Here is a 12,707-nt window from a genome sequence, read left to right on the forward strand (position 1 = left end):
TTCTTTCAGTGTCATCGCACAATGGCTCTGTGTCCTGCCAGCAGCACTGGCTTCAGTCTCCAGCTCCTTTGGACACAAGCAGAAGCCCCTCCAGCAGCAGTCAGGCAGCCGCTCCTCCTCAGAGGTCTGGCTCCCACTTCCTAGGGGCTCCTCCTCTAACCTCGTAGGTTCTGATACCCTCAACATCTTTCCTTTGTCTCCAGCCTAGAGTGGCAGCTTTTCCCAGCAGTTATTACCTCTGTGTCACCTGTTTGCTTTTACAGTCCTCTAACACTTGTTACACGGATGCCCAATGTTAAATGATCCTTATTAAATACCTAGTGCAGCATCTGTTCTCCTGACTGAACCCTGATGAATACAGAGGTGAATGTCTTTTCTGCTTCTGTTTCATTGGCCAAAGTCACCTGGCCTCTTCCAACCTCAGCGGTATGGGGGTGGGGGTGGGGGCGTGCCCTGAAGGAGGAGAACCAATATTTGGCCAAGGATTTTGTTTTGGCATTCAAACTATGTGGTCCAGTAACTATTACCACATAACAAAATTTCTGACCCCTCAGTGGCTTTGGACAACCATTTTATCGTGCTAATTCTGTGGGTCAGGAATTCAGGGATGGCTTGTCTTTGTTCCATGATGTCTGAGACCTCAGCTGCAAAGATCCAAAAGCTGGGAGTGGCTTGACAGCTAGGGGCTGGCATCTCCTGAAGTCTCATTCAGTCACCTGTCTGGTGCCTGGACGCAGGAGACTTGAAGAGTGGGACCCCTGACTGGAATGCTTGCATTATTCTGCACTTTGCTTTTTAACTTAATTGTATTTTTCTCTCCTTTAAGAGTGTCAGGGAGAGAATGATCCATGAGTAGATAAAGGGATACTCTTGAGGGTATGTACATTATTTTAAAAAGTGTACATGAAAACAGAATATTTGAAAAGCTCTTAAAAATATGAGGCATTCTCATCACCTGTACTGATGGTAAATGGTTAGGTTACAGAATGACTGGTTTTAGGTTTTGGAGAATCATTTCTTCTGTAATCTGTCTGATTAAGCCACCACACACAGGAGATCTTCCTATAGAGAATGTTCATGGTGAGGACCATCATGTGACCCATGGAGTTCGAACATGATGTATCAAATTCCTTTTCCAAACCACAGGAAAAAAAAAAAAAGACATGCAACACTGTTAATCGGTATCAGTCTTCTCAAGGCTGGATTCATACTTAGTTGCCTTTGTGAAGTGATGTCCCTATATTCAAAATCGCTCTTCCCCAGCCTAACATTTTAAACTTGTGGTACCTGCAAAGATGAGAAAAAAAAGGGAGGCAAACCAAGACAGACTCTCAACTAGAGAACAAACTGATGGTTACCAGAGTTAGACAGATGATACGGATTAAGGAGTGCACATGTGAGCACCAGGTGATGTATGGAAGTGTGAATCCCTGTGTTGTCTACCTGAAACTAGTATTACACTGCATGTTAACTAATTGAAATTAATTTTTTAAAAAAATATTTGAGGCAGAGTGCGAGTCGGGGAGGGGCAGAGAGAGAGGGAGACACAGAATCCAAAGCAGACTCCAGGCTCTGAGCTGTCAGCACAGAGCCCGATGTGGGGCTCGAACCCATGAACCGTGAGATCATGACCTGAGCCAAAGTCAGATCTCAATCGACTGAGCCACCCAGGCAACCCTGAAATTTAAATAAAAGCTTAAAAAAAGGTTCATCCCCATTTGAGATTTATGGATGGAAATTTTAACAGGGGATAAGTAAGAGGGTACACAGAACTTTCAGGCACGTGCAAGAATTCTCAGGCATGAGTTGAGCTTTCTGGCATGGTATTGTAGGTGGGCATGTTGAACTCCCTGGTGGAGGAAGACCTGGGGGCAGATGACAGTGCCAGTATGAGGAAGGTGCTAGGCCCCTGGAGGTGGGAGAAAGAAGGTACTAGGAAATAGACAAAGAATGCAGGAAAGGCATGGAGAGGTCAGAGATTTCCTTTCCAATGAGAACTTTACCTGAGAGCCAGCTTTACTTATATATGTAAAGGAAGCAAGATATCTAGAGATTTGCACAAAATCAAGTCACTAGGATAAAGCTTCTAATTTTATTCTTTAATCTACTGGATGTTACCTTCTTGAATATGGGGGTTTTCTCATGCTGAAGAGTTGAATACTGCTAAAAACAAAACAAAACAAAACAAAAAAACCTGTTGTAAGACCATTGCAAGAAGGGAGAACTTAACATTTCTTTCTCTGAAAGCAGCGAGTGGCAAGTAATGAGTGTTTATGAATACAATAAACATATCTCAAAAAAGAATGATACAACTTTTATTTTCCATGGATTTTAAAGACACTTTTGCTACATAGTTATGTATTTTTATGAGATTATACTTTTTCATTTGTATGAAGTTCAACCTTATACAATTTTAAGGTGATATGTTTGGTAGTGTATCTATAATCTTTAAAAAGTTTAGAGTTTTTGGAATGTACAGTATATGAGGTAAAATCAAGATTACATTAAAAATTGTTTTCTCCTCTGCACTGATTTTGCAGCGAGGCTCAAATGGCAAGTACACTATTAAATGACATTTACTATCAAAAATAGGAGTTCATTTGAGTTACTATGAAAAACATAAGCCACTGTAACTGCCACAGTGGCATATTTTACCATTTTAGACATTCAACTATATAGAAATCTCTGGGCTATTACACTCAAACTCATTTGTACTGCCAAATGTGGCACTTTTAAGAAGTTTCTAGAAAATAATCGCAATCACTGTTGTTTTGGGGGAAAGTTAGCCTATACATGAGATTAAATTTAAATAAAATGTAAACATACAGTATATTATAGTGACAGATCATTCTTAACACTTGGAAAGGCCAAGTTTATCCATTTCTTTTTTGAACAAAGGTTAATGTTTTTTCTACAGCACAGATCATTTGACATAAAACAATTACAATACATGCCCATTTCTAATATAAGAGAAATTCTTCAGAGATCTTCAAAGCACAAAACATAGGTCCTGTTTTCAAAGACTGACAGAAGTGCTTAGTAATCACTAAAATGCTACCCTCAGCAACTAAAAATTAGTGATTCACTATCCTAAAATTCAAATAATAAATTAAAAAGGCTAGTTACAAGTGTTTTACAGATAACAGATGTGATAAAACAAGAATTTTAGATAGTTTCATTACAAACTATTATTACTGGCAGTCATTGACATCTATGCAAGATGTACAATGTGATACTTGACAAAATTCAATCTGATCATCCAATAACTCACAAATGCAAGCTCACAAAACATTAATGAATTATGCAATTGCAAAGTGCTCTAATGCAACATTAACCACATGCAATCAACAATTTGGAACAGTATCCAGACAGACATTACATTAAACATTAGTTTTTCAAGAAAGAAAGCAGCTTGAAGTTTACTGGTGCAAATTAATTTTGTCTTCAGATTTGGTGCCCCAAACAAAAAGGTTAGGTTTGATTATGAATTCTGATGGTGATGGCAGTAGTTATGGGAGAAGCAGCAAAACTTATGGGAGTTCTTCAAAATTAGCCTGTACCAGATACATGGAGTGTGTGTGTGTGTGTGTGTGTGTGTGTGTTTATACTTGGTATGTATAGTTTATATATATGCCGTATATGTTCGTGCGTATGTCCTTATACACACACATATAGTTCAAAGGCTCACTAATACCAAATTAAGTAGGTTTGAAATTCAGAGTTGAGTATGATTACTTTTTAAAAAGTATCTATAAGCCCTCTGTTCTCTTCCATGTTCTCAAGACTTGAAGAGGTGCTTTTTAAGTAAACATTAAAATATTTTTAGGCCAAGTAAACTGTCTGTGCTTTCTTTAAGTGACTTATCTGTGAATTCATGAATATATACTTGTAATGAAGAACTCCACATTTATCAAACAAGAAGTTTCTTTTTTTCATGCATATTCTTTCATCCAGTTTTTGTCTGCTAAGCCCCTCCAGTTATTCATCATAATCCCACTTACCAAATAATTAAGACAAATGAGGAGGTAGAAATATAGCACTAGATTGCTTTCACAGCATCAGACTTTAACATTTTTTTTTTTTTATAGCATGTTAGTGTAAATTTTCATCATTTTGAATTTTTCACTAGGTAATATCTTTAAAACAAACAGATCAGGTTGTCACTGTTACACTCATGCTGACTGGTCAATATACCAATTATATATTGTTGCCTCTTAGAAAATATGTTTTACAAGAAGGCATGTAAAAAAAAAAAAAAAGAAAAGAAAAAAAAGGAAAGAAAAAAGTCCCAACCAAAAAACCAAAAATTGCTATTTCTGTGGCTTGCATTCTAATAAGGTGCCAGCCTCTACCTAATGATATAAGCATTGAAAATGGCAAAAAATGATGTATTATAGTCTCAATGCCAGTGCTAAATGCCACTGTTTTTGTAAAAGCAATACAGAAATAATTTTAGTACATGACAAAATAAAATGTAATACAGTATTAAAAAATAAAGTTATATTTTCACTTGATTACAAAGTACTGAATGATAAAGGCAATCAAAATGGAAAAGAAAGCAAACAGCACGAGGATGACTGCGGCACACTGCTCATCACTCAGCGCCCGCTGGGTCCTCGTGCTCTCCACAGTGTCTCTGTCGGTGCTGGCTGGTGGGTCAGTCCTCTGAGAGGTGAAGAGCACTGTTGTGCTGTAGGGACCTACTAGGTCCTGATGCCCCACAGGGTCTTGGCACTGGCGAATGGCACACACCCGGAAACGATATTCACAGTTCAGCTGAAGGCTTGAATACCGGAATGAAGAGTCGGGACCTTTGTAAATCTGTTAATAAGATGGTAAAGAAGGATTATGTGTGAAGGCTAGCAGAAAACCTATTTTACAACTGGCTAGTTTTAGAAGTATTTCTGACATGAAAGCTAGTGGAATGCCACTCCTTTAAACTTTTTAATGACATTTAAAAAATACCTAACTTTACATTAAAGAGCTTATCCACCGTTTAAGGGCAAGAGAAACTGGAAAAGTGAGGATGTGACATCCATCCTCACAGAACTTACAGACCAGTTAAGGAGAGATTTGCCTCCAAAGTAGCTACAGAACAAGCTAATTCAGCCCACGGGCATTTCCCTAGTTTCTTCAACTGTAAGAAGTCAAACTTTTGTGAAACCATTCCATGAGAAGAGAAACCATGCTCCTTCATTATATCTTTGCAAAAGTGGTTTCTGTCAATTTCAAACATTTGCTGAAACAATGAATGAATGAATAAGGGGAACTTTCTATAGGTGTCTATGGCAAATTGTTTCATAAACTTTAAGAAATCACTTACAAACACAGAATTGGATGTTAAAATTCAACTCCTCTGACCATCCCTTAGAAAGGAAAGAACAAGAATAGAATGCCATGGATTTTCAAGAGAGTGTGCTAATGATTCAGTGTTATCTACTGGAACTGATCACCCCTGGGTCCAAGCACTGTTTTGCTACTTCACACTCCATGTGATCTCAGACCAGTTACCTTAGTACAGTAAGCATATTATCTTGTATGGTAATTATAAGAATGAAACAAGTATTTGTGAAAGCACTTAGCACAGTGCCCAGCACATAGCACATGTTCAATATATGGAAACTATCGGGGTTCCCTGGGTGGCTCAGTTGGTTAAGCATCTGACTTCAGCTCAGCTCAGGTCAGAATAGGATCTCACAGCTCGTGAGTTTGAGCCCTGTGTCAGGCATTCTTTCTGCCCCTCCCCTGCTTGCATTCTGTCTCTCTCAAAAATAAGCATTAAAAAAAAAAGAACTATATGGAAGCTATCATTTCTACTAATGAGTTCCTTCCCTCATTCTATCAATGAGAAAACCAAGGCTCATTAGTGACTGCCCAACTGAGTTTTTCCAGCTAGTTGGTGGGGCTGTAAGTTGGATCAACCCAAACCTGAGGTAGCATTCTTTCAAGCAATTTTAGCTGCCTCATTTGTATCTATGTTGTAAATCTAATTTTTACGTATTGATTTGCTTCCGAAGGAGCAAGGTAAGAGCTTTGTCTCATTTTGTGTCTTTGGAATCCAGCACATAATAGGTAAAGGACGCTAGATTAGTGAATTATTGACCATGTATACGTCAAAATGTATCAGTGGATGCTGCGAATATATAAAGGAGCTTTTACTGAAGGAAGTAAGACTTAGATGATGAAGCAAAGAAAATGATAAATATACATTAGTTCTGAGGATGCAGATGAGCAATACAAGGGGTGTAAATGTAGTAATGTTCATGTCTGAACCGCGGTAAAAGGAGTAACGTCAGTAAATCAGAAGACAGTATTAGAAAGCAGTGTCAAAAAGTACACATACGATGAGCCCAAAATAGTAAAGATAAAAAATATGTATTTGTCATATGTATATAATGGGTGGCATTTATTTGTCTTTAAAATTTTCTTTACTTTCCATTTGTCTCCAAATGGGCATGGTAATACAGTTACAGGAAAAAATTCAACAAATGGTATGAGGGTGATAGGTGAACAGATTTGACAAACAGGAGGAATATGTTCAGAACACTAGTTGGAAACCGTGGTATTTGTCTATCTGTCTGTCTATCTATCTATGTGATATTTAAACAGTGTTTGAGGACTCTTAATCATAAAGCTGAATGAGGGATTGAAGGAGCTGGGCAGGATAGGGGCTCTTGTATGAAAACACAGGGATATGAGGTTTTAGTATAGTTTTATGGATCGCTTTTAGAAATGATTTTTATTTGAATAAGTTGGCAGGCAAAAAAAAAAATTCTTTCAAGGGTTCAAAAAAGCTTGGGGACCAAAACTATGTTAGTATTTTTGACAATGATGAAGTGAAGAGTTTGGAGAGGAGAGATTGGGAGGGAAGATAATGAGGTCAAGTTTTCAATTTTGTGTTTCAGATGTTAGAAGGATATCTAAACAAAGAGCCATCTTATAGGTGACTGCAGATACAGGACTGAAGAAAACAGATAAACTTGCTAAAGCTAATTTATAAAAATGTTCATATATCTAAGTGAAGCTATTCAAAACAAGACTGAAGCTTGAGATAAGGAGGGTTAGTTAGGTCTGAGACTGAGAAATAAAAATTACAGTGAAAAACACCATTTCCAGTTCCCCAGTTCCTACTGACAAGGGAAGATTGTTGTGATCTTAGTAAACAGAAAAGGGCAAGTAAAACTCAAAAATTCGTAATTTTTGGCCTGTAGCTATTACTCACAGATGACTTATAATTACATATAGTTAAAATAAAACAAAAAAAGAGTTCTTTATATTTGCTATCAATAAACTATCCATTTTTTAGGATAAGTATGGCAAATATTAATGCAGATTTACAGTTAAAATGGCAGGTAAGAGATTATGGTTTTCACTTTGCATTTTAATCGAGAAATGCATACTAAATTTAAGCTTATGATGTTTGTGCATGTTTAGCTAAGAACTTTGAAACAGTATGCCAATTGCAACAGAATTTTACAGGAAAATTTTTAAAGAAAGTTTAGATTTTCATAAATTGGTATTTGCCCTTATTTTAGCTTTGTGAATATGTCACAGCATGAAGAAAATAACAATTGTAGAACAGGGGCCAATAAAAATGAAACCAGTTTCTCTCCGTATCTACATTCTAAAAGCCTATTTGGTTGGCTAGATGAATTCACCAAGTACTCATACAAAAATATAAAATAGTCCTTTGTTATTTTTTTAATTTTTTAATGTTTATTTTTGAGACAGGAGAGACAGAGCATAGCAGGGGAGGGGCAGAGAGAGAGAGGGAGACACAGAATCTGAAGCAGGCTCCATGCTCTGAGCTGTTAGTACAGAGCCTGACGCGCGGCTCGAACTCACAAGCTGTGAGATCATGACCTGGGCCAAAGTCGGACGCTCAGCCAACTAAGCCACCCAGGTACCCCAGTCCTTTGTTATCTTTTAAGGATGAGTGAACATTTTTACTATCAAAGATAACCACTTCTGAAGTTATCATTATAAAGGAACAATCTTGTTTAACTATTTCAACTTTCTGTGGATGTTACACATCCACAATCTGATTTTATCCTGAGTAATATGCACAGTATATATTATTTATAGCAGTTAGTATTAGACAATGATTTTAACAATACATTGTTTTTAGGCCGAGTACAGATTTGTTTAAACCTTTCCTTAAGGTTATTATGCATTTGATTACATTTAAAAGTAATTATTCCTTATGACACATAGTAAGGCATATGTTGCCATGTAATTTGTTACATATTGTCATGTCACCCTCTGTAATCTGTGAATATACTATTGCAGATACTTATTTCGTAGTGATCAATACATAAAGAGAACAGTAAAAACCCCTTAAAACTAATGAATGTAGACAGCCACATAGCTCTTGTCTGTATCCTTCCCCTCTCTTATTGCTGAGGGAGTTATAAGTGAACTTGGAGATTCCAGAGCAGTTAAGTTTATTGTGCATAAGTACCACTTAGAACTTAAACAAACAAACAACAACAAAAAAGGAAAACAATCATGGTCCCAGCTCTTATGACATTCAGGTTCATGAGGTCTGTATGCCACTTGAGGAGCAGTTTTTGGGAATGTAAGTTCAGAAGTTAAAGAATAAAAGAAGTTGTACAGAATCCAACAGGCCACTGTCACAGCATCCATTCTCCCAACACTACCAACATTTTTGATGGGGTATCAAACTCTCCCTTATCCAATCCATGTATTGGGAGAAGCTGGCCTCATTAACTCCAGAGGAGGCCTCTGGTTGGCTTAAACCCTGAAACAGTCATTCATTCAGGAATGGCTTTGCAATCTAAGTGCTTTCTTTTCCCTGAATGTGAATGAGGGACAGTAAGTTCCTTATGGCTACGGGCAGCCACTGAAGACTATGAGAAAAACCATGCCCCTGACAACTTCATTGAGCTTCTGAATCACAGAATCCTGAAGCCTGCTTACCTTCAGGCATCTCCCTCAGAGGATTTATACTTGATTGCACCAGTCTGAGTTGGTTTTCCTAGTACTTGCAACATAATGAGCTGTGACACAAAAGTGTCTTAGGTACAGACTCCCAGGTTGGTTGATCTGTTGTGAAAGTGACTCTATTGTCCCCCAGTATTTTTACATCATCTGTTACACTATTCGAAATGTCATTTTGGTAAAAGAGCATTTCCTTGCTTTTAAAAATGTATACACCTCTGAGGGGATTACAGAACCCGTAGATACTTGCCTTTGGTATGAATCTTCCCAAGCAAATAGTCTTTCTCCTAATGCCACTAAGGTCAGCTATCCTGTGTATATGGGAGTTATGATGTGTGTCAGACATGGAGGCGCGAGTCAGAGGGACAGTGTATTGTAGAGAAAGGGGCAGTTTTAGGTGAGGTCCTACAGAAAGGGGCACGGAGTAGCAAGAAGGCAGCAAAGGGTTTTCTTAAAGCTGATCAAAGAGGGATGAAGAAAGGGAAGAATACAACAAAATCAATGTGTTTCTATTCTTCCCTTCTTTGTCCCAAACTTTTAAGTTTAGCCCAGCGTCATAAGTACTTGCTGCCAGGCGAAATTTGCTTCTAGACCCCCAATCCCAGCAATATTATAGGTTAAACAGATTTTTTATAGGCTCGTTTAGAAACTCAACCCCAACTTATAAATAATAATCCCTTCTTAAAAACATCAGCTGTTCCTACTGCTGTGGAATAAGACCCACCAGGACCTGGCCTCTTTAGCCACATACTCCATTCTCGAGTCTTACTCAAGTCACACTTAAGTTCATGGTTCCTTCTAAGCTCACCAGTGCCACCATGCCTCCTCTTACTTAAATGGCACTCCTTTTAGAAAATATTCCAGAAATCCAGGTGGAATAAATCATTCCTTTTTGTAAAATAGGTTTTATCTTTATCATGACCTTTTATTTGTTTGGCTATGTAAAATGTCATGACTATAAAATTTTTGCTTGCTTGTTATATTCTAAACAACTTTCTTAAAATCAAAATAGTAACCTATTAATACCATAACCACCCCCCATAATTCTTTAAACATAGTATTTAATTCATACGTATTGATTATCAAATAAATTTTATGTAAAATATTAAATTCCATGAATGAACCTGAATTCTTAAAAAACCCTTCAAACTTTTGGAGTATAACTTGTCAATCAACATTTAAGAGATTCAGATAAGCATATATATGATGATGTTCTAAGGAAATCAGTATTTTAAGTTTTATAGCATGCTTACAATCTAAAGTAAGTCAAAGTGATGACAGGATTGATTTAGCTTTTAAGTAAAATTAGAACTAGCATTGCTGTTTCATGTAGTGGTATGTTTATTAAAATTCATATACTACTCAAATCTGGGGTCCCTATTTCCTTTAAACATATAATGCAATTACATTTTTGTAATATTAATTTTGCTTCCTCCTTGGAAGGAAACCTGCTTATCTGTAAATTATATTCAAATCTGATTATAATGTCAATTGCAGATGGCTTAATAAAGAAAAACAATCACATGCCAAATTTAATCTGACTCTTTGTGGAGCCTTTTGTAATTTCACTTAAGAAACTGCACTTCTAAGGGCACGTGGGTAGCTCAGTCAATTAAGCGCTGGACTTCGGCCCAGGTCGTGATCTCACGGCTTGTTGAGTTCGAGCCCCACGTTGGGCTCTGTGCTGATAGCTCAGAGCCTGGAGCCTGCTTCAGATTCTGTGTCTCCCTTTCTCTCTCTGCCCCTCCCCTGCTCACACTCTCTTTCTCTCTCAAAAATAAACATTAAAAAATAAAAATAAAAAAAATAAAAAAAATAAAAAAAAGAAATTGCACTTCTATACTTACAACTTGAAAGAGAAAATTAGATCTATATTGAAAAAATATTATGGGGTGCCTGGGTGGCTCAGTTGGTTAAGTGCCTGACTCTTGATTTCAGTTCAGGTCATGATCTCAGGGTTTGTGAGTTTGAACCCCACGTTGGGTTCTGCATTGACAGCATGGAGCCTACTTGGAATTCTCTCTCTGCCCCTCCGCTTCTCGTGCTCTTTCTCAAAATAAATAAAATAAACTTTAAAGAAAAAAAGATAAATATTCTATTACTAATAGCTATAACAGTATGAGACTGAAATAAAACTGATGAATGACTGATTTTCTAGTGGGAAAAGAAAATACGAGATACTCAAAACAACCTCACTTTTAAGAGCACTAAAAATAAAGAAGGTTGACACAGAAAACGGAGAATCAGATGCAGTGTTTATAGAAATTAGGCTTTTGAGTTGCATAAAAACAACTTCTTTATAAAAGTTACAGTGAACACTGGCAGCTTCCTACTTCATCTCATCGCTATTCATCATCTACCAGGAAGACATCTTTGAAATTTCTCAGCCATGTAGGTGACACTTCTGCTAGGCTTCCATAATGACTGAATATTGCCATATTTACAACACTGCATTATAATAATAATAATAATAGTAGTAGTAGTAATATGATGATGATGATGATGACGGAAGCCTCCCTAATGTCCTCTGCTTCTACCTGTGTCCCATTCTAGCCAAAATGACCTAGTGACTGATCATGTGACCACTCTGGTCAAAATCCTCCACTGGTTTCTCACTTTACATGGAGTGAAAGTCACAGTATGGCCTATAATGCCCTACGTGATCTTTATACCACTCACAGACCCCCTTTACCATTAACTACTTGACTTCATCTATTATTTTTCCCATTGCTCACACAACCCCACATTGGCCTCCTTGTTCATTAAATTTAACAAGCATGTTTTTGCACACCTACTGCTTCCTCTTCTTGGAACACTGTTCTCCCCATATTCACCTCCTTTGGGTCTCTGTTCCATTGTCACCTGATTGCCCTGTATGAAATAGTACTAGCTGTCTCTACCTGCAATGACAGCCTATTCCTGTTACCCAGTTTTATTTTTTCTCCACTGTACTTATCATTCTCTAAGATATATTGATATAGATTATATCTAATATAAGATACATTTGCTTTTAGTATCTCTTTTTCTACTGAATGTAAGCTCCACAGAGGCAAGAACTTTTTGTACAGCGTTATATACCCTGAGTGCCTGGCATACAGTTAAATACATTCTTGCCAAATCAATGAATAATCTGTTAAATATGTAGTTCACACTTAAAATATTTTGAATCCTGAGATACTGTGTAGTTACTAATCTTTGGAACACAGTAAGTACTAAATAAACGTTTTTAAATTAGAAGAGAAAGACAGTCAAATCTTGCATTGCCAAGTGCATTAAAATGAGAAATAAAAATAAGTATGCACAGAATTACATTTTAGCACATACCTGTTTAAATTCTGAATCTTTTCCCAGCATAACTTGAAGACTGTAAATAACTGGATCACCTTTCATTGGCTGTAAACACTCCCATGTAAGTTCACAAATGTGATCATTTACTTTCTCTATTTTGGGAGCTGTAGAGAACAAATACAAATAAAATCCACTCTACTTGATTTTTAATTTGGCACATCACACAGACACTTGTTTTAATCAAAATCAACAAACATTTAAAACCCAGTTAATACTTGAAATAAATATCAATGAATTTTTGAAATTTGCAGAGAAATGGTTAATGTTCCATTCTTATTATCTCCAGGCCATATAATTTACGGGTGCCACAATGGCCAGACTGACTAAAGGATCTGTCAAGGGAAGCACTGTTTTCATTGAGCTAAAAGGCCAATAGAGAGGTTATGGCAATTCTAAAA

General features: G+C 37.0%; 1 protein-coding gene across 6 annotated transcripts in view; it reads right to left on the reverse strand.

Moving 5' to 3' along the window:
- Positions 1 to 2,293: 2,293 nt before the first annotated feature.
- Positions 2,294 to 12,707, reverse strand: part of FNDC3A (fibronectin type III domain containing 3A) — a 143,240-nt gene continuing 132,826 nt past the window's right edge. For all 6 annotated transcript variants that reach the window (XM_042914279.1, XM_042914352.1, XM_042914116.1 and 3 more), the window contains 2 exons: positions 12,286 to 12,413; positions 2,294 to 4,821 (listed from right to left, as the gene is read on the reverse strand). In XM_042914279.1, coding sequence (XP_042770213.1) covers positions 4,507 to 4,821; positions 12,286 to 12,413 — 443 coding nt within the window. In that variant the 3' untranslated portion in view covers positions 2,294 to 4,506. The remainder of the gene's footprint in view (positions 4,822 to 12,285; positions 12,414 to 12,707) is intronic.

The sequence above is a fragment of the Panthera leo genome, chromosome A1, assembly GCF_018350215.1.
Source record: "Panthera leo isolate Ple1 chromosome A1, P.leo_Ple1_pat1.1, whole genome shotgun sequence".
Classification (NCBI taxonomy): domain Eukaryota; kingdom Metazoa; phylum Chordata; class Mammalia; order Carnivora; family Felidae; genus Panthera; species Panthera leo.